The 27,414-nt window shown below is 40.3% G+C and overlaps 1 protein-coding gene across 5 annotated transcripts; it reads right to left on the bottom strand.

Moving 5' to 3' along the window:
* Positions 1-1,192: 1,192 nt before the first annotated feature.
* On the bottom strand, positions 1,193-26,712 carry LOC101484958 (liprin-alpha-3). Of its 5 annotated transcripts, none has more exons than XM_076887423.1 (32): positions 26,348-26,712; positions 18,334-19,145; positions 15,901-16,002; positions 15,309-15,473; positions 14,488-14,562; positions 14,331-14,390; positions 13,986-14,114; positions 13,138-13,230; positions 12,740-12,792; positions 12,144-12,237; positions 11,914-12,048; positions 11,712-11,795; positions 11,463-11,594; positions 11,318-11,380; positions 10,702-10,781; positions 10,177-10,360; positions 8,864-9,057; positions 8,525-8,768; positions 8,294-8,433; positions 8,057-8,205; positions 7,816-7,912; positions 7,495-7,576; positions 6,835-7,035; positions 6,690-6,752; positions 6,306-6,332; positions 5,359-5,534; positions 5,166-5,263; positions 4,892-5,067; positions 4,713-4,781; positions 4,193-4,355; positions 2,462-2,551; positions 1,193-2,345 (listed from the first exon to the last, which is right to left on the bottom strand). In XM_076887423.1, exons 2-31 carry the CDS (start codon positions 18,667-18,669, stop codon positions 2,499-2,501), a joined length of 3,717 nt encoding a protein of 1,238 aa, XP_076743538.1. In that variant the 5' UTR covers positions 18,670-19,145; positions 26,348-26,712; the 3' UTR covers positions 1,193-2,345; positions 2,462-2,498. The 5 variants fall into 5 exon arrangements, with proteins under 5 accessions (XP_076743538.1, XP_012780181.1, XP_012780182.1 ...); XM_012924727.4 differs by having other exon boundaries at positions 26,448-26,712; XM_012924728.3 differs by having other exon boundaries at positions 26,289-26,348.
* Between the last annotated feature and the right edge of the window lie 702 nt (positions 26,713-27,414).

The raw sequence follows: 27,414 nt of genomic DNA, 5'->3' as shown, positions 1-27,414 counted from the left end.
AATGAATAGAAATCAAACTAAAACTACCCCAGTTAATTACATAAATTAAAATCATTCTTTTTTGTCTCACACTTTTTATGGTATCCTGAAATATGCAAATAGACTCATTTAGACTGCGTATGTTGGATGGTTTTATTCCCATAACCTAAAATAATGAGTTATGGAAGTGAAACGATTGGAAAAATATGTTCTGCCTCTGTGTTCTCACCTTAAAAAAAACAATCTGTATTTGTCCAACTGTTTGCGATAAACGGCCCTGCACTATTTATAACTTCCACTATAATCCGCCATCTGCTTTGGCTCATTTCCAGTCATGTGGTGCTAAATTTACCCTGTAACATAGGCTGCAATTATAGTGTCACTACAGTAATCTCTTTGCTCTAATATAATATTAAAAACCAGGCTGTTTACATATCACCAACATGTCTTATTATAGATCACTCTGTTATGGACCAAATTGCAGGCAAGCACGACAGGAACATAAATGTTAAAAAAAAAGTGCTACCATGCAACTTCCCAATTTGATTACTTACATAAAGCATCTATTTTTTTGCTTTACAAACTCAATTTTATCCATCTACAGTGCATACAGTACACTAATTTGCTTAAACAGAACAGACATTGTCATTTATTACTAAATATTATTTAATATAAAGTCAGATTCAAGATTTCTATTTCCTTTCATGTACATATTAGAAGCAAAAGTCTTTACAAAGGAAATTTTGGATGTTGTTTTGCCATATATCAGAAAATGTTATGGATAGCCATAAAAAGTCAATTTCTCTCATTTATTTCAGTATAAAAATGTTCCTTAATGAAACAGTGAAAATGGGAAAAAATGAAACAATTTTGTGAGATGCATATTAACTTTAACATTTTTACTGGAAAACATAATTTACCATTAAAACGTTTAAGTGACTGATATCACTATGAAATCTCCCCACTGATGAACTCACATTAAGAAAGTTTTGTAACTTTTCTAGAATTTTCCAGTCATCGTTTTATCTAATTTAAAGTGCCAGAAATTGAAAATGTGTGGTAAATATAAATGTAAATATATATATTTTAGTCTGATAAACATATTTCTTACTAAGAGCTTCATAACTATTGACTCACCCGCATGTGATCTTCTGTGGGCAGGCTGTGTGAAGGCGAAACTCTGAAATAACTCCTTCAATAACATTCATACAGGTATGTTTGTTTGTTTTTAATTACAGCTTTTACAATCATTATCATTATTGTTATCATATTATAATCAATTATCATCACTACTCTCCAATAATATGAATTGAAATCATAACACAATTTGTTGTCCAAAATGTACACATACAAGTAGCATATCTTAAATGTCCATAATTTAAAACATATTTCCTTTGTCAACCTAAAATGAAATTACAGTCAGTCTTAAAACTAAGTATGAAATGAACGTACAGTTTAATACGCACACATACATACTGTACATACATACATACATACATACAAACAATAGCAGTTATCATAAAAAATGATAAAAATAAAATACACACATTTTACAAAGTCCTGCTTTCACATCATTTGATGATCGATATCATGACGTTCACTCTAAAATGGTTGAATTTGGCATGCATATTAACACAAATGCTCCGTAACTCAAGTCATTTTCCCCCAGTTTAAACAGGATTTTGTCATAAAGCACTTTGCTAATTGTCTCATTGTCTGTCCTATTCACATTTGTGCATCTCACCTCCGTTATGGCTTAAGAACATACATATCGTCCTCCTTGTGTACTCCTACATTCTGGCCTTAAACCTCCCCCCTCGCCACACCATACTGTATTGTGATGTTACTTGGCGTTGTTGAGTATGTTCTATAATCAATCTAAATCGCAGTCAGACCAACTTAAAGGATGCGTGTTGGACTATTGTTCTCTTGATATGAACAGGAATGCATTTTCCAGTTTAAAAACTATAAATTCATTGTGTCAATATTGCCGTCTTACACTCAAAAAACCAAAAAAAGGAAAAACAGAAGATGAATTCACGATAGGCATTGGTCACTTTCTACAGGCCACTTTCTACAGAATCAAACAGCATCATGCCACAACTATGGATCGAAAGAGAGAGAGAGAGAGAGAGAGAGAGAGAGAGAGAGAGAGAGAGAGAGAGACTGATGGTAAAACAGACATTCACTCCATTTTTAACATCTTTAAATCATTCACTCTGTATCTTTGATTTTTCGAGACATGTGGCTCGAAGGTTGTTGGTCATCTTCTAGTGTCCTTTTTGTTTCGTTTTTTTGTTTTTTGTTCCTCAGGTTTTTTTTCCTCTAAAATGTGTTTTTCCTTGGGTTGATTTGGGGGCGGGGTTCTATGAAAATATAAGAAAAGACATTTAAAGAGTCATAATGGCACCGTATAGACGTGACTGATGTGGTGTCCGCTCAAGCTATTTTTAGCTATGATCAATCAGAGTGCTTTTCTCACCTGGTGTGCTTATTTATTTCTTTATTTCTTTTTTTTTTTAGCAGGAATATGTTCTCACAGACCCCGACTCTGCTCTTGGACCAGAGTTTGCTGACAGGGGAAAAAAAGGTGATTAGTCCTTGTTAAATATACAAGACAAACAGATACAAGTCAGTAAAGCAAAACATTACTGATGTTATTAAAAAAAACGGCACTGCTAAGCTTTAAATTCTGTATTCCAAATATAAACTATTAAGAAACACAGCATCCTAGGGAAACACTGATTTTGCTCTGTTAAGCTAATAAAGCTTACTGTTCCTCAGGAAAAACCAACTACTGGCTATAGTTTCATATTTACTGTAAAGCAAATCAACTTCTCATCTACTGCTCTGCATGAAATTAAAAGAGATATCCAGTATTTCTTTAAAAAACTGTTTCTTGTTCTTTTTCTTCATAACCAATGAAACTGCTAAATTGTTATTATCACTGTAGGAAGTAGGAGCATTTGCAAGACTTTGTTTATATTTCTGCATAATGCGTTTTTAATATAAAAGTCTTGCATCACCATTCATTGCTTTATATTTTGCAAAGAAAATGGGAAATAGGTGCAGCTGCTGTTTCTCTTCCTTAAGAGCCGTGAAGAAGCCATTCTTAAGAAAGTGAAACAGGGAGTAAGGATGAGATATGTGACACTTTTGGAGTGCTGAATCCAAACTTGAAAATTTTGGTCCAAACCATATCAATGTCTACAGACATCTTTAGTTTCATTGGTTATGAAGAAAAAGAACAGGAAACCGTTTTCTAAAGAAATACTGGATATTTCTGTTAATTTCATCTAAAACATGGTGGAGGCATTTCAGCCAATGGTGTTGGAGCTCTTTTCAAAATAAGAAAAGGATCATCAGATCCACCATGCGATACCATTTGATTGGTAAAAGCATATCTGGGTGGAAAAACACACAAAGGAACATATCGGGCATGGATTGGCCCAGAGACTTTGCCTTTTATGTTTTATTTCCATATATGTTTGCACATGTTTCAGTTATGTTTGGTATGTATAGACTTCATCCATTAGGTGCATCTTTTTTTATTCTTGAATGACTCATAGACCAATGTTAACTGACTTAAACAAACAAAAATTCTCTGAAAAGGGTCAGGTACAAGAGTTCACCTGAAAATGAGTGACAAAGCAGCCAATGTCCAAAGAAAAGCTTCAAAAGTCCATTTTAGAAAAAAAAAAACCCCAAGTCTGGCTCTTTGAAATGAAATTATAAAGAAATGAGGGTTGACTCAAGGGTTTTGCACAGCACTGTATTTAAATATAAATATAATCTATCCAGATGGTACATGTAGAGCACCAAAATATCTCTTTGTATAAATCACAAAAAACCTTGTTGTTAGCAAATTTATGCAGGAACTATTTTCTTTTTACTGTCTCTATTTGCCAAACAAAGGAAGCATGCACATAGATAACATGCTCACAGCAAGGTTTGTAGAGTCAGGTTTTTTGGGGGGTTTTTTTGGTGCTTGGAGCAACCAGTTCCATCATAGTTCTGCAGTTAATATCTCCACATCCCAGCAACTCACACCCAAATACTTCAGAATGATAAATAGCAGCAAAAGCCAGAGAAATAAAAGATAGAAACTTGATTTTGGGGTGAACTGTTCCTTTGGGGTTCTTTTAAACAGGAAAAAACTGCTGTGTAATCCCTGATCCTGACAGTATTGTTGTTATCATGCTCAAGTCCTCACCTTCACTCTGGACTTTTCTCAGTGTGACAGACGGGGTCGAGATGGCAGAGGCACGGAAGTTGGCAGGTAATGTTTCTGAGGAATCGGAGGTAACGCCACGGAGGTCTTTCTCCCTAAACATCTTCCTCCATGACGGTGACCGTGTGAATGTTTTTGTGCCGTCCTGTGGAGACAAGGAAATAATGCTAGTGATTCAAAACAACAGCATTCACTGGCCCTTATTCATTATGCATTAGTGGGGTTTAACAAAACAGTATTTGACAAAGCAGTATTTGTTGTGACAATATTCCACAGTTGCACAGTTTTTAGCCCTACAAGCTGTAACTAAGCAATTAGCACCCGTGTAAACACAGCTGAACCACTGTGGCTTGCCAGCAGTTCACTAGCAGTAAAGCCTTCCTTTACAAGGAAAAGCCATGTTTTAGTCTTTCTTTTTAACCCTGAAAGAAATTTATCTTTCATAGCACATTAAACAAAGGGCAAAAAAAATATTTCCTGAAAATATTTCCTGTTGTTGTACCTCATCGGGCCTCCTCTCTGTTCCCATGGAGATGAGATTATTGTACTCTTTCTCTAGGAGCTGTCTTGCCTGAAAGAGACAGACGAAAAGATGTTTCGGGTAATTTTACACCTGTAGATTAAGATAACAGAAGAGCATCTGACATCGCCGGCTGTTGTAGAGCACGTGAGGTAGTCTACCTGTGTGTTCTGATTTGGTATCTGAAGAAGGAGGGCCAGGTCAGTGTAGTCAAAGGTGTCATCCAGTGCCAGCAGGGCCCCATGGACCCCACTTTCTAACAGGTTGTCAGCAAATTCTTTTAGACCGATAGACTGCACCCAGCACATCACTCGCTCATTGGACCACACCATCACATCTGGAGAAACACAAATTCAAAGACAAAGACAAAAACACACCAGTGTGAGTAAACTAATGCTTTGAAATCAAGTTTGGGGCATTATCCAAAGGCCTCACCTTGGTTCTGATGTTGGCTCTCATCCCTCCTCCTCTCCAGCTCCTTTCTATCATAGTTCAAGCGCTTCAAGCACATGATGCCATAGTGAAGGCTCACCCTATAAGTAGTAAGGACAGAGACCCAAGACATGCAGTGGGTGGAAATATGCAGAACATAAAATTAATCCAATAACGTGGGTGTCCTTTCTTTCACCTGTGGAAACTGTCCACCATCTTCAGCTGGCCCCTCAATTCTTTCTTGGTGAGGTGATCGAGCATGCGAGCATCAACCAGCGATTCCATGAAGTAAGAGCGGTACTGGGGTAGACCCAGGCTGGGCAGCCATTCATTTCCCACCCACTCATGGTTCATGTCTCCATAGGCCAGGATCTGGAGAACAAGGTTTATAGACATGAGAGTAAACAAGATGCATAATAAACATGAAAAAAAAATCCTAAAGGTAACATTCTGAATATAAAACAAATTTGTGTGTTTCACTTGAGCTAAATAATGAAACAGGAAAAATTACAATGTGTTTGTATTAACAATATTTAGTGACTTCTTAATTCCTTGGAACAGGGCAGATAAAGTGCAGAGAAAATAGTAGTAAAAGGGAAACCTGAAAGTGTAATAAAAACAAAATCCCCCGCCATGCAGGGTTTTCTCCATTTGTTTCTCCTTCCTGTGGGCTCTATATACACCACACTCGTGTATACACACTGCTGGCCACTCAGCGGTCATGCTAAACATCTCTCTGACACAAATTCTGTATTACTGGGAACAGGAAACAGTATACTTGTAGCCTAAAATGGCAAAAACAATTTGGTCTCACTTTCTAAAAATGCGCCGCTAAAGTGTAACTCATGTCTCAAATAATTAGTTATGTGTTAACTCTAGACCTATGAAAGTAAAGTATTTCTGCTGCTTTTTGTTTTCCTTCACTTTCTGATTATTTAAAAAAAAAGGCAAAATAAGTGCCAGTCTACAACCTTCAAACCTGGATTTATATAAGCATGTCTCGTTAGACACACAGATGCATATTTAAAGACTTCGTTTTAGCTCTTCTTCCCTTTAAGGCTGTGTCTCCTGGTTTCCTGGTAAGCCTTTATTTAAAAATAAATTGCAAATCATGTGATGGCCTGTGGATTCTCAGCAGCTCACCTGATCCCAGCTGAACTCCTTCTGCTCCTTACGGTTCAGGCCGAGCGTACAGAGGAAAGGAGCAGATATTTGCAAAGAGAGGGAAAGGTCACCAGTGAGAGTTTGTGTTTGTAATGAATCAGTGTCGGGACAGAGGAGGAGAGGGAAGGCAAAAGGAGGAAAAGCTTTGTTAGTGAGTGAGAATTAGATGGAAAACACTACATCAAAACTGATTTTTAGGGAACAGCAAGGGAAAGGTGTAGCCAAACATGCCTAATTAAGAGACAAAAAAAAAGAAGAAACCTTATTAACGGGACAGTTTGCTCACGACATAACAAATGTGTCAAATAAATCAATGCAATATAAAAACAGCTTCTCTGTATTTCACATGAAATATAATCTTACTGGTTTGGTGGCAGCAGTGAGAGACTCCATCTCAGCGTGCGTCATCCAAATGTTACTTGTTGACTGTAACGGCAGCGCACAAATTATTAGTTTGTGTCTACCCCCCGTGCCGTGTTTTTTAACTGGGATTTGTACGCAGGCTTACAGAGCGAGTGCTTGCGGGTGCAGATGGACTGGTGAGGGAGACCATTTCCTGAATGGCTAGGCGAAGTTTGAGTCTGTGTAGAGGGTTGCTGATGCCAATCTCCCTCTGGATCTCTGTGTCCGACAGGTTTGCCATGATGGCGCCGCTCTTCACGTTGGCACGACACGCTGCCACATACCACGCTGGCATCCCGACCCACAGCTGGGACAACAGAAAGCAGAAGTGGTGCACAACGAACAGTAACAGTAACATTCTTCAAATAAAGTATGACTTGGTGACAAAAACCTTGTGAGTGAAATACCAAAAAAAATACATCCTATTTCTGAAACGAGCATTTTTAGCTTTTCTCCCCAGCTACCTTCCGTTTAAGCTGGCTTCCTTCTGATTGGTTGCCCTTCACAGACAGAAGGTTTTAATAGCAGTAGAGTAGGGCTGCTTTACCAAGAGTGGAAAAAAAGACTTCTCCAAAGAGACTTCTACCTGTGCATTCACTGACCTCATTATTTAAAGCTTTGGCTTTAAATAATATTATCATCTACCATCATGTATACAATATATATTCCGGTAATGTAATATGTCGGTAATGACAACATACTAAACTTTACATAAACTGGTCCAAATCAGTCTGATGGTTTTATGTCCTGAGGCTCAGAAACGTACCTCAAGCCACGTAACAACAGTCGGGCCATCCCATGAGGCGAAAGGCAGACCCTGACGACATGCCTCCTCTAATAAGTCGTGCCTGGCAAGGAGAGTGGAAAACAGAAGATTAATTTCTTCATATCTCACCTTACCACTGTCTTCTTTTATAAATAGAAAATCAACATGAGAAGTTAAAAACGTTTCAGCCTTGCGGCACCGCATAGGCGTACATTTTTCTGTTTAAATTAATACTAAACTACGAAATGTATTGCTATATCGCATTAGGATCAAAGATGTCGCTACAACATGAGAAGCGTGTGGAAAGATGACTGATCTCACTTCTTTTTGCTGCGGCGATCTTTTTCCACTGTTCCAGTTCCAAGTTTAGCCAGACCTAATGGATCAGCTGAACCCAGGTCATCAGAGGGTGTGGAGGCTGTAAAGATCATAGGTTAAAAATAATAATTACTTCCTGTATTGGTTTCACTGTTGATGATTCTCTCACTGCAAACAGATAAATGTATGACTTGGACATGAGAGACGGCATTTTGAATGACTAGTGTCCAGGCTGTTCACACACCCAGTGAGGCAGATTCACGTCCAGGTGCACCAATCCGTCCTTTTTCCTTTTTGCCAAAGAGACGACCAATAGAGGATTTGATGCTTTTCTTTTTGCTGGCTTTGTGAAGGGAATCCTGGCTAGCTGTGGTGGCACCGTCAGCAGAAAGACTGGACAAACAGAGGGACGGAAAACTGAGTCCACTTCAGGGCTAAATTCAGAGCCAAATATACTGCATGTTAATATTATTCTGAGTACCTGCGAAATTCACGGTGATCATCAAGGCCTGCCCCTGGGTGAGTGTGTGTCATTCGGTCCAACCGTAGGGCTCGAGGAACAGGCGGAGGGGTGGAGTCAATCAGGGCGAGTGCTCTGCATTCTTCACCGTCTTTGTTGTTCTGTAAGGTGGACAAAGTTCAAAAGGTTTATATGGGGAAATTCAGTGTAACTTCACTCATTTGTTGGTATAAAACAGCAGTGAGACAGCACCTGCTTATCGCTCTCCCTGGCAGGTGAATGGGGCAGGCGGGGGGTGGAATGTCCAGAACTGGGTGGTGAGGGTGACGCCAATGTGGACGAGGTGATGGAGGGAGTCATGTAGCCCCTCCCGACACTGTCACGTCCACCCAGTGAAGAGGGTGGAAGAGTTGAGGCATCGAGGGCTACGCTGCTGACCCGACTCTCAATCTCTTCTGCCCTCAGCTCCGTGCTTTCTTTTTCTTCCTGAATCAGCCTTAAAGGAGAAGAGAGAAGAATTTTAACAGTAGGCTAAACAATCCTAGGATCTCACAACACTCTCATCTACACACTGTTGCACACAAAACCTACTTAATCTCTTTGTTAATGGCCTCCAGTTGCTCCTGTAGCATGATGGCCAAAGTCTGTACATCCGTCTGCCCACTGGGAGAGAGCAGCTCCGACCCGAACATAGTCTCCCGATCCTCTTCATCATCAGAGCAGCCTCCCTCCACGCCGCCCTCAAACCCAGGACCCAGCATAGTGCTGCTGTCCCACTCTCCATACTGGAAAATGAGAAAAACAATAGAACGGATAGAGACAATGGTGTCATTCAGAAAATAGCACCATATCACAGTATATGCAGTTGTGGTCAAATGTTTACAAAGGCTTATATATCTTGGTAATCTGGTGCTTTGAATGATTTATTTGAATTGTTCACGTCCCGGTGTGGAATGATTGTGCGGCATGCATCTTTAAAGTCTTTAAAAGCCAAGATTTGGGTGCACAACTTTGAACTGAGTTGGGATTCTTTTCTACACAAAACTATACACATTCCCTACTGATATTTGCTTAAATGTCTCTTAGCAAATTGCACCTTGACCAGACACTTTTGGTTCCCATCGATAAGCTTTTGGCATATTTCTGACTGAATATGTGACTGCTCTTCTTGGCAGAGTTGGTAAAATTCATTTAAATTCCCCCTTCTTCATTATTCCATCCACTTTGTGTATAGTGTTGTTACGCTCAAAAGCCCCCAACCATAGCTCTTGTCATTGTGCCAAATAGCTGAATGTTTATCCTGTCTGGCCATAAAATCTTTCTACAGAACACATTTGGCTTGTCCATGTGGGCAGCTGCAAATTGAAATTGAAATTGAAGATGCCGATTTTAGTCTGTATCCTCTTAGCCCATAGTGATGAAAAACACACTTTAGTATGGAAGTGATGTTGGTTTTAAGGCAGTTCTCAGCTCATAGCAGGCCTTGGTGATTCCTGCATCGTTCCTGAGCATCCTAACCAATTTCCTTTCAACTGAAGGTAACAGTTTGGGTCTTCTTTTAGATCTTGACGAAGTGGTGACAAATCCAAATAACTTAATTTTACATACAGTTGTTTTAACTGATGATCTTGCAACTTTGCAAATGTTTAGTATTGACCCACTAGGCTTCTGGAATATGAAACATTAGTGAGGGTATTTCTACACTTTTAACCCTGCATGGATCAGAGAAAATCCCAAATAAATTCAAACTTTTGCACCCAGTTCTTGTTTCTTTGTACAATCATACCACCCTGGAAAAAAGAACATTTTAAAGAAATCATTCAGAGCACAAAGTTAAGCCTATGATGGCTGTATATAACGTTGCATATATGCACATCATCATTATCTCAGCCTGAGATCGACACCTTGTTACTATCATCTCTAGGAGTCCCCCAACGGCCACGGTGACGCCTGACCACGACCCCACTAGAGGAGCTGCCATAGCCAGCTGGGAGTGAGCCTCCACCCTGAGGGTACCGCAGCTCCGAGGCACTCCCTGGAAGAGATCTTCGAAAAAGGGTGGATGGAAGTGAGCTCACGCTGCCCGCCCTATGATGAGATCCAGAATTCAAATGTTAAGCAGCAGCACTTGAAAACATTTCGTGGGTGAGTGTGCAAACACACAGCACTGTCACACACAAAGATTCCCCCATAAATAAACAAGGAATTTAAAACTAAAAGCTATAAAATTATGAATAAAGCATTTGTTTGTGTATTTATCAGACAGCCCAACAGCCTCCAGGTACAATGTGAACAACTTTACAAAGCAGAGGAGTGTAAACAAATGGTGTACTCAGCATAAGCGCTGTGTTCTTTGGGAGACTTTGAGTATTCATAAATGTAGGGCACGGTGCATAAATACTTTGCCGTGAGGGTTCATGTCAGCTAACCTGGAATAGGACGAGCCTGGCCTTCCTCTCAGCTGATCCAGCTCCAGTTGGACTCGCTCCAGCTCAGCAATCAGCTGCTCCTAAAACAAAGAGGAGAAAACACTTTTAGCATGACGCCAAAGGTTTAAACATCTGTAATAGGTGTAGGGGAAAAAACCAATACAGCATCATATCGTGAAATTTTGCGTGGGGATATTGTATCAATACAACAAATATTAATATTTTATTAAACAAGTCCGAACACTCTGGAAACAATTAAAAAGGGCTTCGATTAAATAGTCTCAAATGAAAAATCACCCAACACTTAGCTTTGATGATTTATCTGCACTATCAGTAACAGACTACATGTAATTACCAAGTTGACCTCATTCATTCTTCTATGGCAGATTTTAGTGACGGTGTTGGTGTTGGCTCACAGCCTCTTTTGGCAGCATAATAACTTAATTGAGATAAGTTATTTAACTATTAAAAAAAAGGTTACTCATCGAAGTATTAGTTATTGCAAACTGTAAAAAAGTGCAATAATATCGTATCGTGAGTGAAGTATTGTGATAACATCATATCATGGGGTGTCTCACCTCTAATCTGTAACTACAAAAAATACAAAAGTGAATACCTTATTAGCAAGAAGATCATCTTGGATTTTCTTCATATTGACCAGTTCCTCAGAAAGAGCATTCTAGAAGCAAAGAAAACAAAAAGTATACATATGCATTTTCATGTGGTACAGTGGTTTATACACAATACTCTTCTTTTTCTACCTTCTCTTCTAGTGCTGCCATTCTTTCTTTGAGATGCAGCTGAAGTCTCTCATTGGACTCTGACAGAAGCTTGTCCACAGTGTCTGAGAGGCGTTTGTTGTGTTCGTCATTCATCTTCTCCCTCTGCCTGGCCTGGAATGAAGACACGAAGGAGAGGAGGAATAAAAGCAGAGATAAAATTTAAACTTTATTCAGAATTGAGAATTCACATCAGACTGTGTCTCAGCAGGAAAATATGATTAATGTCACCCTCTGCAGCTCTTGGTTCTTCTCCTCAAGTTGAGCTTCCATTTGCCGTAGTCGCTCCTCAAAGTTTCCGTGACGTTCTTCAGCCTTTTGTGTAAGAACAGAAAGATATTTGCAGATGCTGGTTAAAATATTTGAAATGAGATTCGAATAAAAGCTGGAATATTCTATTCAAAAGAGTTAGTGGTTGATATTGATTGCCCACCTTGTTGAGAGCAGCCACTCTTTGTGCAAGCTGGGCCTCAATCTCAGGTAATGTCTCTGCCCTCTGCAGGGTCTGCTGGAGCTTCTGTTTCGCCTCATCCAGACGCTCCTGTAGCTGCCTGTTCTTTTCTTCACTCTAGACAGTCAAGAAAACATTCATCAGACACAGAAATGTTCGTGACTTTTGTTACCAACACAGCTGGATACTGGCTTGTTTGAGCCAAACTTTACCTGTCTGTGCAGGGACTCCTTGCTCGCCAGCTCATTTTCCAGCTTGTCTTTGATATCATGTAGAGAAGTCGCCTCCCTCTGGGCGCTGAGGTACCTGCAACACAAAGCCGCCATCAAAGAGGAATGCTGCAGCGGTCCTAAATCGAAATACCGTGACATATATGAATGTTTGTGACTGTTTTAAGTTAGCTGGTGCTGAAACAGCACTAATCTGAAACAGGAACTTAGATAGTTTAATGGAGTATTAATTCTAAACAAATGTTAATATAACCCGGTACATCAAATCTAAGGGGTAATACATCCAAACTAATTACTGTTTCTGTCCAAATATTCACTGAATCATTAGTGAATGCAAATGTCATTATGTAAAACTAGCTTAGATGCTATAAAGAGGCGTCACGATGCTTTTGCAACGCATTGCCTGCCAACAGGTGAAACATATGGTCCTTCTGCTATGTGCATCATAGTTTATGCATAAAATTCTGGTCTTCTGGTCTTGAGCTTCTTTCAAGCTACAAATAGATGACAAATAGACAAGATAGCTACAAATAGAAGACTAAAAAAAGAAAAGAAAAGAAAAGAAAAGAAAAGAATACCTTCGTTCTAGTGTTGTAATCCTCTCCTCCATGTCCTCTCTTTGGCAAAGGGCCTGGTAATATTTCATGAAACAAAATGATATAAATATAAAACTTGCAATATACAAAACACATGAGTGCTTATCACGTAGAAAACTACTGGCCAGGTAAGAGATTTCTACTACGCTTCTTTGAATACGTGCACAGAGCACTCTATTGTTAGACTGCAGGAGTATATTAATATTTATTATGGCATTCATTTCAGCCCAGCATTTCTTTGATATCGGTTAATTTTACTCTCATCCCCCTTTGGAATAATAAATATTAATACATATGCCCGTTGCGTTGTACTCTTGGAACCCTGGGTGCTGTGAGATCTCAGGGTCTTGGCCATGAAGAGACAGACTGGCCCAACAAACCTCTTTCACTTCCCTTTGGAGCTTCTGATTGGCCTCCTCTGACTTCGTCACCTCCCTCCTGGCGGCGGCAAGCTGTTCCTCTATTTCCCCGACCTAACGTGACAACACAAAGGGACCAGAGATGACACAGATTGAACCTACGTGAGCCAGTATTAACCGCCACGGCACTAAGTGTAAACAGACAAGACAGTGACTGATTACAAATGCCAGTTGGGTCCACACGAGACTCTGGGGGTGTAACGTGGTGACGCACAGAACACGCAAAAGGTTTTAAGATGTTTTGAAGGTTAGAGCAAAGCATTACTCATTTTACTCTAAACATTTCTGATCTCTTATGTAAGATTTTGTGCTACGTACAGCTATTAAAATCAAATGGCGTCATATAGCCTACTATATGGGATGAATACGGTGTCTTAAAGCAACTGCAGTAGTGTAACCGGCCACAAGAGGGAAGAGGGTGACCAGGAGAAGTACTGTGATTAGTTATCCTCCTCCTTGGGATATGCTGTGTTGCTGGAATTGCTAGTGAGGAGCTGGCACTGATTTATTACGATAGCCAGGGTGGGTTATATAATAAACCAAACTTACAAACAAAGGGGAGACAGAAATGTAGCTGGGAATTCAAACAGTTTCACCTGCTTTCCTTCAGGCCGTTTGGGATGGGTCAGGCATGTTGTGGATGTGTGGACAATAGTAAATGATTTAATCAGGACTTTGCTAGAAGCTTTTATATTTTATTTTGGATTTTGACAGAGAATTTGTGGGCGTACCGTTTAAGACATGAAACCCAATGCAAACTCTAAAAGCCATTCTCACAAAGTTCGACACAGAGGATCACAAACACCAACCTGCCGGCACATGAGGGCCAGCCTCTCCCTCAGCTGGGAGAGTTCAGCTCTCTGCCGCTCTATCTCCCCTTCTCTCTGTCTGTCAAGCTCCCCATCTTCCAGTCCAGAGGAAGGACCATTGGGCAGTCGCTGGAATGGTGAGAATAAAGCAGGAAATGAGAGTGATGAAGAAAAAAAAGAGTTAGAATGGGGTTGTTATTGCAGAAAAACGTAAATGAAACTGTAGGTGAGTTAAAAATCACACTGACACACCATGTTACCCAATATCTACTTTCTACTGACTGTCTGGACGCTAACACATACACAAAAACAACTGGAACCAACATGCATAAAACCCTCCCTTACATCTTTCCCGCCGTCCACCCCTTGCTGACGTCTTTTAATTTGGTCTCTTAAAGAGATTACCTGAAAAGAGAGATAAACAGACGATCCAAATAAATGTTCCCTTCACACTGAGCCGCTCGTTAACGTCAAATCACAATCCTGGCACGTTAGACTTTACCTCTTGAGAAGACGCTGCGAGTTGATCTTCTAGCATGGACACCCTCTCAAGGGCCACACGGAGCCTTTCTCGAACCTGCGGGGTGAAGCAATACGAAATGGCATGCAGTAAGTCAACTTGACACCGGGGAATTAATATCAAGATTGTGATTACATTTTTATCACTACCGAATAAGCAAATAAGAGTTCATGAGAGGTCAAAACACACGCATCAGAGATGAAGCTCACCACGGAAGCTACACTGGGAATTTCTGCACACCACACTGCATTTTAATTGAACCCAACTCAGCACTGGGTGTGAGCAATCCTCATGAGACAATCACTAAGGCTGACAGGACTTGATTTATTCACGTCTATCACAGTAAATGATGCTCTAGTGCTAACTCGGGAGAAGAGCAGTTCATTATAAGTGATCCTTTATATGATCATCACAGCAAACAACGTCAAAGTAAATTTTCATTGTCATAAAGCAATAATATTTGATTTTATACGGAAACATGTGAGCTAAACCTGCAGCCTGAATGCTACTTTGAGCAGCCAAGTTGTATATATATGTATATCCTGCCTCTCTGTTCTCACATTATACACCAAACACACCCTCACACTTTGGTGGTCTATTTAATCTGGAAAGTCTCCCATCTTTCCCTCTGACATCTCCGTGCTGCTAGTGGGCTCAATTGCCACCTGCCGATTCTGTCCTTTCACCTCCCTTTTTACCTCAAGCATGTTTCTAGTGACTTATGACTTTGAGTTTAATAATCTTTTGGCTCAATTTTTGGTCTGAGCGAGTGAAATCTCTTGCTCTCAGCCTTTCAAACACACCTTTTCATCCAGGGCCTTGTGGTGCTCAAACAGGGATTTGAGGGCCTTGAGGACTTCCACCTCACTGGAGACCCCTGCAGGGGACTGGGCTTGTCTCTTCACCACCGTCATCCTCAAACTGCGCTCATGGCGAGACACAAGACACTCCAGGTGTTCCAGCAACAACTGAACGATTGAGTGGGTTAATTGGGAGAAGGATGGAGAGAGAGAGAGGTAAGAAAGGCAATTTGAAGGAAAAAGCTCATACAAAATGAGCAGGAATTAGAGACAGGAGCAGAGATTACAGGGTAACTGCCGGGATCATGAAAAAAGAGAGTAGGCTCAGGGGCGGCACAGAGCAGTGAGGGTTTTAAGAGTGACGAGAAACGTTCAGCACAGCAAAAAAAGACATAATGAAAGCAGATATGGACAATGAAAAGGGGCCATGAAGAGAAAAGAGAGCGTGGATTAGGAAAAAAAAGAAGATCAAGAGAAGGAAAAACAAACAGAAGCAAATGAAACAGTGTGACACCCACACAACCACAATGGGTGAGGAAGATAACACAGAGCCTGTTACAGTGCTAATAAGCAAAATGGCTGCTAAACATCTTACACGTGTGTTGTTTCTTTCTGCCTTCAGCTCAGCGATCTCCTCCTCCCTCTCTAGAAGCTGCTCCCGGCAAACGTTCAGCTCTTTAGTCAACACAGCAAACTCCTGTGGAACACACAAGCTGCGTTCAGAGGCAAGAAAACAAACTACACAAACGTATGGCTTTAATAGATTAAGTGGTCTCGGCACAGGCAGTTCAGCTGCAGTGAGTTTTGATCTAGGCGAGACACGAGCATGCACACACACAGCAAATGCACACATAGTGCTAAAAATATACAGAACCAAAGGCTTACAGTTACACACTCTGTGAAACACCTGAGACCAGCAATGTAGGAGGACAAACATGATGTAAACCTACATAATAATCATGTAAATCAATGACACACTTTCCACCACCGCTCTCATCGTGCTCATCCTCCTCTGTGAACTCGCATTCATGCATGGATTACATCACGCTGTTACACAATGACTCGGCTCTGGAATGCACAGGAGAGACCCCCCAAAACACAGCATTGATATGTCATTTACAGCACCACTGGGAATGCGCTTGCAACTCCTTCATGGTGCTGAAAGTGAGCCCGAAAAGGAGAGGTAGTACTACACGATTTCTGCACAGTGAGAAAAACTCATAGGATCGACGGTAAAAGATTTTTTTATTTCCATAAAACGCATCTAAGGCCTTAGAAGCTGCTTTTAAGAGTGACAGTGTGCAGATGTTTAGGGTTAGGATTCACAAACACTTAAAGGTAGGCATATGAAACTGGTTTGTGTTTACAAGGGGGGAAAGAGAAAGAGCCAAAGAGAAATCTATACAGATGGTGACACAGCGTGTTTATTGGCTCTTGGCCTTATGGGATTGTTTCTTGTTTGGATAGGGGTCAGCTTCGCAGTTGGCTCTCCTTGTCCCCTTGTCGTTTCATTTCTATTTCATCTCACTCTATCTTTACAGGCTACGGCCTCCATTTGTTTGAATAAATTTGAATTCCTGGTCTACAGTGCACGTGGCCCTATGTCGCGGAGAAATTACACATTGTCTTATAATTCATGCTGCACTCACATGAACACATGTACATTCGAATTCCATCCAACAATATGGCTCTTACATTAATACTTAACCTTGTTTCCGAGGTGTTCAAGGCCATAACTGCTTATTATTATAACCAGTAAATTAATTTATGGAAAAACTGATATGCTGAGAAAACAAAGAAACACATTTCAACATCCATATAGTGGACATGTAGGAGGATGTATATGATGTTAAACTAGGTTTATTATGGAAATTTAAGGGGAAAATGTGTGGTATTTTTGTTCAAAATAAGCAAACTATAATAAGCTATCAAAATAGTTGGAGAGCATATGTAGATTGTATGATGTTCTAGACGAGTGTTAGAGCCTAATACTAAGGAGACACGTAAAACTGCCTGCTATAAATAAGTATTGTGTTAAACTGCGTGGTGAGTATATGGTGTTGTATACATACTGTACATTAATCACTTTCTTTAGTTTGGGTTGCTGCGGCACCTTTTTGTTATCTACACACACTCTTTGACTTCCTACTCACTCTGGACTACTTTTGGACACCAAACTGAACCGTGAGTAACTCAGTGGATTAACTTAACATCAGTAACCCTAAATGTTTGGAAGAAAGCCATTACAACAGTCAAGTCAGAAATGGACTTTATCAAAAAGGCATAAAAAGGAATCTGACTGAATTAAAAAAATATTATTATTATTATTATTATTTGTCCTGACACACCTTGTATATTAGTGGCTAGAGGGGTCACGTGTACATTAAATTCTACATACTATAATTACAATACATTCAGCTTTAGATGAGGAGAAAGGAGAGATTGAGTTTTTTTTAATAATGGTAGGATAAAACTTGTAAATTCCAGTTAATATCAATAAGCAATTTTATCAGGCAAGCTCAGAGAATTCCAATAAATTACATTTTTATTGAAGTTCAGATAAGGCCCAAGCACATATTATCTTCCACTCTCATTAATCACCCACTAACGATATGATTAACAAACATAATAAAACCTGGTTACACAACGAAGGGGAAATTTGCAGATGCAACTTGGACTTGACAGCCAGACGAGCGTCAACCTACAGCATTTACTAGAAACAGAATTAGTGAAGACTCTAAGCATGCAGTGGGGGAAGTGTCTAATGTCCTGTTCTAGCTGGAGCTGAGTGTCTCTCTCTCTCCACGAGGCATCACTGCAAAGGCTTACTGTCTCATGAGCTCGCTTCATGATGACACACTCATAAATGCAGACTCATATGTAACTCAGTTCTGATAACGCAGAGAATAAGCAAAAGTTACCTTACAGGCAGAAATGTTCCATAAAACACTTGCATCAGGAAAACACACCCAAACGTTGTAACCCACGTACACAAGCACAGTGTAAATATATACGTGTACAGATTTACCTGTGGCAGAGCAATTGATAGCTGCCTCTGAAGCGACTCCTTTTCATGGCCAAGCTCACGGAGGCGGAGCTGAGCTGTACCCAGGCTCTCCTGCGTCTCCCTCAGGTTCTCCAGCAGCCTTTCCCTTTCTGTCAGCATGTTGACCATTAGAGACTCCAAGTTCCCTGTGCTGCCTCCTTCATCTCCTCCACCTCTGGGCTCCCTGCCACTGAATCCTCCTCCACCCATTGCTCCTCCTGGGCCTCCGATTCCCGCGCTGGCGGGTGAAGTGGGGCCTCCACCGGTGCCACTTCGCCCATCTTCGGATATGGTGGGCATCACCTCGCACATCATCATGAGACCGTGTCGTGTGTGTCAAGTAATAAAAGAGAACTAAATGGGGGATTGTACGTGCAAAACGCCTGTTGTCGTGCCTTGGGTTTTGTTAAGCTTCAGCCAAAAGTTTGATGTACAAAATATAAATCTTTACATTTTTTTTTTCCAAAAATATTATTCTTTTGGTTTATGTCTACTCCTACATCTTCCTGTGTTTATTGCCTTTTTTAAACTGTTTTCTCCTGCACTTACTTTTGTATGTCTTTGCTCACTAGACTTGCATCACTCAGTCCCAACCTGCATGGCAAATGATTAGAAGGCTTATGTGTTCCCCTGTTATATAAGAGGGACTGCAGGAAAGTCGTTCTGTGGGTGGCTGTAGGATTGGCTGAGGGTGAAGAAGGGAAGGGGTAATGGGAAAGGAAGGGACAAAGGAGGACCAATGCACCTAAATTGTGTCCACAAGGCAGGGCTCCTCAAAGCGTCGTTGGTAAGAGCTGAAAAATCAAAGCACACATTGTATTAGATCTCACACAATAAATTCCACTGTGAGTATAGCAACTGTGAAAGTACTGTACAAGCATGAGCTGGTAGTTTGCGACAACAAGACTAATGAAAATGTGAGGAACGGTGACAATGAAGCCAACTGCTGATTTGTAATTAGCATTTCTGACAAAATGACAAACAGGTTGACCTAATATGTAATAATGCAATGGCAGCTCCAATGAAATGAACAGAATCTGAATACAATTCACACTGATTCATGGACCATGAGAAATGAGTGAAAATTTAAACTAATGCTGTTCAACTCAGTTATAGTCCACAAAACACAGACTCTGACTTTAAAAGGTAACTGAAACAATAATTCAATACTTTGGAAAACACCAAGAGTTCTAATTACAGCAACAGTCACCTCAAGGTGCTTTATATTGTATGGTGAAGACGTAATACAGAGCAATCAGAAGAAGCCCTATGAGGAAGTGCTTGGCGACAGTGGTAAGGAAAAACTCCCTTTGAACAGGAAGAAACCTCCATTATACAATGCGTGACAGTCATCTGTCACGACAAGTTCGGGGTTATAACGCACTATAATATGAAAAGACTGATGTCACTTTCATATCTATTTGTGAAATACAGTGTAAAGTACCAGCTAGAAATTAGCTAGCTAAGTCATAAACTAGGTTATGGTGTAAAAACAAAAACACCCAAGGAGGGTGGAAACTCAGAGAGTTGCATATGTTTTTTTCTCTGAGTTCCTTTCTGAAGACTCAAAAATATAGGGAGGGATATATTTAAATCTGATTTGCTAACATCTGCAAAACTCAGTTTACTGTTACTTGTGCTAATACTCCACCCCAACAAAAGCATCTTATTTTTTGTGCTTGACATTGAAAATTACTGACTGTGCCTGTGTTTAGAAAACGCACACCTTTTTGCACATCAACTGAAAAACTAGATACACCTATGAGCCCTATTTGGGGATTGTGCTAGCACACTGTTTTGTCCCATTTAGTAAATCTGCCCCAAAGACTGAAATAGTTGCCTCTGGCTTGATTCAACGTTTCCAAAATCTACCACAGTGAATCACGTTGAACTGTGGATACATGGGTTTTTACCTTCAGGTGGAACAGTGTTAGCTTTTATGCTAAAATGCTGCATTAGCATTATGATGCACTAGCGTTATATTGTTACGGACAGATAAGAGAGTGGCATCAGTCTACTTTTCAAACTTTAGCTACAAAAGCAAACAAGAGTGTTTGCTTTTTGTGATATGAGCACAACTCATAACTGTATCTAATATTTCTTATTCTGATTTGGGCCACTTCCATTCACGTGATTCTTGTTTTATGGTGAGCTTAACTTTTTAGTGAGAAATCTAAGAGTCATTTAGCTCTGCTAAGCATGCAGTTGAGCTTTGGACCAGTTCATACTGGAATCTGATCTTGGCCACAAGAAAAAGAAATGAACAAAACATTCAAATATGTTAGTGAAGTTAAAGCATTAAGGTAATCTTGAAATTTAGGAAAAATCAAAACAAGTTTTAATTTTTTTTTACATTTCAAAGCTTTTTTTGAGAAGTTGAAAATAGAAAGCAGCTGAATTTCTTTTGGTTCAACTGCCTTCTTTTTTCATGACCTGGATGGACTGAGAATGTAAGGCTTTTCTAAAACAAGGCAGTTAAGTATGAAGAAGTGAGCTCACTGCACTGGTTTTCTTTTAATCAGCTGCATATCTTAAATTACCCTTTTTTTAAATTACCAAATGAGGCCTGTGTCTGATCCTGCAAACAGTGGGCCAAAATCATACAGTTCCAAGCAATCAGCATTATTATTTTGTCTCGAGTCTGCTTTCTACAAATATTTTTTATTGTCTTATCTGGAGTACTTAAGGGCTCGCACTTTATACTTTCGAGTGGTTTGGACTCATGTGGTGAACTACACATAATTCTTTTTTATCAGTGAGACTGAAAAAAAACAAAACAGGAAGTGCAATGAAGAATTTCAGAGTTCAGCAAAAATAATCTTTTTTGTAATTCAACCATATTTAGGCCACAGGGCTCAGCACCAGTGATAATAACTCAGTTAGTGGTCTCTTCGGTGATAAAGGGGACAGCATAATAAATTAAAATGGGGGATTGATAAAAATCTATCAATCTATAAAAACCTTTGGTGTTTAGCATTAAATACCCCCACTATGTATTTAGGACAGCCCTAAATTTGAATTTAAAAAATCAAAAATAAAAGGTATATAGTTGCTGGAAAAATGAATCAGCTGGTGTTCATCCACAGTGTGAATCAGCTGGTGAAAAAAGACTGGTGTTAAAAAAATTCAGCTCCTAAAACATTTTTAGTTTATGTAATTGTACATTTTAATAATTGTGCAATGTTACTTAAATTTGGAGTATTCAGAGGATCTCCATATAATCCTAATACCGGATAAGTACTCAAACAGCTTTAAACAGTATGTGAACAAAATTACTGGTCCACTTACACCTACAGGAGCTATTTAGCCATGGAAACCAACACTGTGAAGCTCCAAGCAAGCAGCTTGTTTTTGCTGATGTTTATGGATTTAAACTCTGCTGTTACTGATTCAGCCGCATGCTGACGACTTTTACACACTTTGGACCTCAAAACTCACCGACCCCACTCTGTAGTTTTATGTGGTCTGTCATTTTGTGGCTGACTTGTTAATTCACTGACCTCTTTAAACAACCTATTCTTGATTGACAACCCAATTTTGTAAAGGGAGATTACATGTCAAATGCTTTATTTAATTCACCTGTGGAAATGGGACTAGAAATTACTGGAACTATTTGTATTCAAAACGTTTCAGCCTAAAGAATTTGGGTATTTATGATGTGATATCATGAAACAACAACTTAGAAACAACACTGACAACCAAAACTGATTAAAATGATATAAAACCTCACAGTAAAAGCCTTTTGGCGGTATTACAGTATGTTAAGAAGGGCGTCTTAAATATGCTCAGATGCCATATTGTGCACTTAAAGCACTTTATACACATCAATCTTAAAGGCAGTGTAAATGAGTGTATTAAGGGGCAGCACTGTATGTATTTACAGAATATTGGAGGTTGAATGGGGCGGTGGGGACTGAGGCAACATGGTCCAGATTTTCCTGTAAAATCAGTGCTTATCGTTGTTATATGGGCATCCAGGAACCACAAATGGGGTAGCTGTTGGTTGGTAATTTAAGGTCTGTTACAGCTCTGAATTAGCTTCTCATGCTGGTGAGCTGGCTAGAGCACTTGGCAATATTGCTGTGTGTCCCACTAAAAAACAGCTTACTTCCTTTCCTGCTCCGCTGGTGGATAATTAAGACGCAAGACTGACCTGGCATCGCCTGCATATCCTTAAAATACAGTTCAAAATAAAAATCTGATTCAGGAACAGCTTTGAACTTCTTTGACAGATTAATAGCTGCAGTCTGATGACCACATACACAAAAATAAACCATATCAAGACCGCAGTGTGCGTTCCATATTAAGAAAGGGTGAGATTTTAGGTAAGGCCTTTCAACACAGACACAGGAAATAATAAGGTGATAATCTGCTTCATAGTGGGGAAACTTCTTTAGGTGTGTAATTCTCTGATACAAAAAATGTCACTGAATATCTAATAGCCTCTGGGGTTACAAAATGATACTGACGCCAATCATTCACAACCACATGTTAAAATTCAAAACTTTACAGCATAAATTAACATCCTTAAACTTTGCTGTAAAAATACATTTAATTTCCAGCTAGTTCCCCTTTTTGTGGTAACTAACGCTGCTCACTTTCACCATCACACACCATAATTTGGATCTAATCTATTTTAGCTACAAAACTTGCCATCTCTCTCTCTCTCTCTGACACATCAGTAACACTGCTGCCCTGCATGGGTGACTGCTGGTTCACCCCCTCCACCACCTCAGCATCCACCTATAGACTACAGGGAGAGAGATTTACTTATCACTCCGATTTCTATGTGCATCATATTTATGCAAAGGAATGAGTTCATAGCCAAGATGCCAAACTAGGCTCTCCTGCTTTAATAAATAAATTAGACCCTGAATGATATATTTTTAAAACTAAGACCAATATCTGATTACTTAAAAATCTAATTTGTATGGCGGTATTTTTTTTCTTTCATTCGCAAAAAGCATAAACTTAGCATTTTTATGTGTCATTATTAGTTATTTATGAGTCTGTTTTACTGCTACAACAACTCGTTGTTGTACTCGTTCACCCGCTGCTTGATCCTGCATGGGTCAGCTGGTTTTTCTGTGGTTCCAAACATGTGTCTGAGGTGGACAAACTATGTGCCATCAACACCTATAATATGGCTGAAAAGTGTTTCTCCTCTTTACTTTTTAAATTTTGATTTATGAGTCGTTATAAAGATAAAGATACATCAGCAATAGGTTATATACTGGGAGCAGCGGAGCCGGTAAATCAGCTGGGTTCTAAAATCAGTCAGTTCAAACATGAGTTGTCTGACTGAACAGTATGAGGAGAAAGAAAATTGCATTAGGTCTTAATTATTAAGGGCTTATTTAGGGCATGACCCCTATGACTGACAGCTTATCACTGCATGTTAGGATTTTACAATCCAGTGGTTGACACGACGGTGGCTGTTATTTACAGCCTATCCTTAGCACTAAGACAGCTGATGATGAGGCTCAGTATGGATCAGAGATAAAGTATGTCTGTTAATAAAGCCATTAATGTTTATACTTATTTCCTTGGATTAGGTGTTTTTAAAAAAAATCGTTGATATCATTGTTGTTGTGAAATTTAATAATGCACCATTTTGTTTGGATTAGAAAGTATTCATCTTTTTTACATTAAAAAGGACCAAATATATTTGTCAAAATGTACTATATGAACTGAAAACCCTTTGGTGATGGTGCCTCTGGCTTGGGTGTATGAATCAGGTCCATTACATAGCTTAGTGAAAATATGCTGTTCATGAAATTGCACCAAGACCCTCAAATGTTTGCTCAGACTTTTCCCAGAGTGGTTCCTTCAAACCAGCAATGTAACATAAACAACAGCTTCTGGCAGTTACTCTGTGTTCCAAACTACCCAAAACATACACTGAGGCGCACAGAAAGGCCACTGCTAAGGACAGAATTAAACTTTCATCCACGCTGGCTGGTATAACCCATCCTAACAAGCACCTTTGCATTAGTTCAGAAAGGGCTAAAGTAAATACTTCAGCCATACTAGTCAATGCACAGGTCACATTAACATTTCTCTGAATTCCTACAGTGTCATATGATGAGTCTGTTGTGGAAAAACGGCAATAAAAGCTGGAGTCCTGATTCAGTGCAGGCATAACATAACTGTGCAGCCTGCAGTTTTGACTGAAGCGTCAGCTGTGAGGTCACTGGGCTTCAGGATCTGTCTTTATGAGCATGTGCAGAAGAGACAAAACAAGAGAGACTGCTGTAGGATAGTTATCATGCCACAAGCTTTAGCAGCATAGTAGCATTACTTAGACCTTTTCTCTTTTCTCCTTATTGCTGTAGAAATATGAAAAGCAGATAGAAAACAATGAGCTGGTGGCAACATTTCCCTAAAATGTATCCGCTTCATTGGTGTAAAGGGTGAGCTCAGGCACAGTGTCACTACTGAAGTCTCAGCTGAAGTCTTACCACACTGAAACGAATGTACTTGCGAGAATGTGATTGCCCACACCAGCATCATCATCATCATCATCATCATCATCATCACAAGTGATAAACAGTCACACTGAATTCTGATGGGTTCCCTTCTCTGGCTTGGACAGACTGGCTTTACAGTATGTGATTACTAGATGACCAGTTAGGACAAGGCCCCTAATTAGGCGGGGTATCGTGTTACTAAATATTCCCTGTCTCCACAAAAAGAAAAAAGAAAAAATGGGCAAAGAAAAACTGTGTGCTCTGAGTGTGTGTTTGTGGGAGGGAGGGAGGAAGAGAGAGAGGGGGCGATAGAGCTGCAAAAACAGCTCTCTTCCACCAGACACTGGGGCGGGGAGAGGGGTTTGCAGGCTCCCACAGCCGCCAACAATGAGAAACTGAAGAATGAGGGGCTCTGCAGCCGGTTTTACATCCTCTTAAATGTTAAATCACATTCACGGCCAAGAATGCATGCATGCCCAGTGAATTATTTGCATTTCCATTAAAAGCAGAGCATAGCCACTAATAATGGACGCCTACCCCACTCTTCCCCCTTTAACGGTACCCCTGGGCAAGAGACGCATCACTGGAATCGATAAATGATTGTCGGCAGCTTGGGTGGAGGAATGGAAACACCGGGATCCGAACCAGCATGCTTTCATTTGCAGTGGCATTCACACTGCACACCAGGCTAAAGGGGGAAACTGACAGGTCGACCAAGCTGTAGCCAGCCTGCACCTCCATTTCTGAATGTATGCAGGAAAGACCATCTGATGATGGGCGCACGAACGCACACGCGCACATCTACATTCTTATAGTTAAAAAAAAGGGCAGTTGTGTATTGCAGCTCTCAGATCTGTCACTTCGGCTGTTAAAATGGCCATCAAAGCAGATTGGGAGGAAGATAAATCCATGCCTGCTCCACAGAGATCCTGGTCGACTAAAACTGTGGACTATGTCCCCCTACCAAATAAATAAATAAATACTCAATGCACATTTTCAGACCAATTTTTTTCTCAACCATTATGGAGTTATAAAGCCATAAGGCAGTGAGAGGAGCTGGGTGGTTTGACTACAAAGCTCCCAACGGCAAAGAGCTTAGTTGCAGCCATGATTAATTACAAGCAAAACATAGCAGGCCAATATACAGTGGCATCTTATCATCTTATGAGGACCCCATCTCGCTCTCTCTCCCTCGCAAGTAGCTATCGCCTCACCTAACTGTATGCAAACGGGAGCGAGCAAGCGCGCCCTAAATAAATCTTGGCGTGTGCTGCCAACACACCTGTCAATGCCCGACAGCGACATACCGCGTTGCATAGTCTATCTAATAACTGCCCGTGCTTTTAGCAAATACAACCATGCCCCCCACCCCCAACCAGCACACACGCAAACAAACGCACACTCACACACAAACACATGTAAAGCACCCCCTTTCGATCCGTGACAACACAATGCAAGGCATCCTACTTGTTATCACACGCTTGCACGCGCGCACTGCATCCACCGATATATTAGTACATGCATGCCTTTTTCTCCCCTCTCCTCTTCTGCGTCTTTCGACGAACACTGTTATCCCTCTCAGTTGAAATTGGGTTGCGATGGGGCGGTGTGAAGTTCCATCCTTACCACAGTCATCAGGGGGGAGCCTGTAGTGTCCATGTTTGATGTTAAATATTCCTTAGATCCATCCCCCGCGGATCCCGCCTCGGCGTGCGTGCCCTCACCCAGAGCCGAAATAAAGCTTAGTGTATGTTTTATTATTATTATTATTATTATTATTTCCTTTCCCCCGTCTCTCCCTGCCCACATGTAGCTAAGCAGCGAGGAAGGGGACGCGGAGAGAGACGATACGCCACCTTACCACAGACCCCCCTTCTGTCGGATTGGAAGGTAATGGGTCTTAAAGAAACATTCTCTCAGCATTCTCCGCATCTCTCTGATTTACGCGCGCGCCACGCACTCACGCGCACTCCCGGGCCGGCCACACACCTGATTAATTATACAGTGTGTATGTATATCAGAGAAGAGCAAATAACCAGCTGACATTTTTCTTGACACTAGCGAATTCTGCCCGTGTTTCTGGGCTGCAGTCTGCCCACAGAGTCACCAGTTAAATAGAAGGCAGTTATATATATGCATATAAATGATTCTGCAAAAGCAAGCTGTGGGATGTCCAACTTCAGCTCATTAGAAAAAGTCACGTGAATGTTTAACATATATCTCAAAACTATGTGTTGCTAACTGTTAAATATGTCTGCATATGCTGTGATTGTTATGGAAGAAGCCTCTAAAAGTCACAATTATATTATGCACCACCTTTTTTCACTTTATGCTGCAAACACACAATAAATACTGTAGCCTATATCAGAACTTACTGGTTCCTCCTTTAAATGTATTCAGGACTGCATTTAACAGCCTGTAATGGTGTCTGGAATGCATGCCAATGATATTTAATGACTGCAGGAATATGTTTAAAGTGAATAGCCCTGTTAGAAACAAGCTATATTTACGATTACTGTTCCTAATTTACCATTTACACCAAATTAATTCACCAGCCCATACATAGTGTGTATGCTCACTGTTATTAGTATGC

The sequence above is a fragment of the Maylandia zebra genome, linkage group LG8 (genome assembly GCF_041146795.1).
Source record: "Maylandia zebra isolate NMK-2024a linkage group LG8, Mzebra_GT3a, whole genome shotgun sequence".
NCBI lineage: Eukaryota > Metazoa > Chordata > Actinopteri > Cichliformes > Cichlidae > Maylandia > Maylandia zebra.
This window is presented reverse-complemented; position numbering and strand designations above follow the sequence as displayed.

Coding starts and splice junctions, on each gene's coding strand:
- LOC101484958 (XM_076887423.1), bottom strand. CDS start 18,669: ATGATGATGTGCGAGGTGATGCCCACCATATCCGAAGATGGGCGAAGT. Junction 12,793..13,137: donor TCCAAAGGGAAGTGAAAGAG/GTTTGTTGGGCC, acceptor AAATATTACCAG/GCCCTTTGCCAAAGAGAGGA. Junction 5,068..5,165: donor GAGCCAACATCAGAACCAAG/GTGAGGCCTTTG, acceptor GTGTTTCTCCAG/ATGTGATGGTGTGGTCCAAT.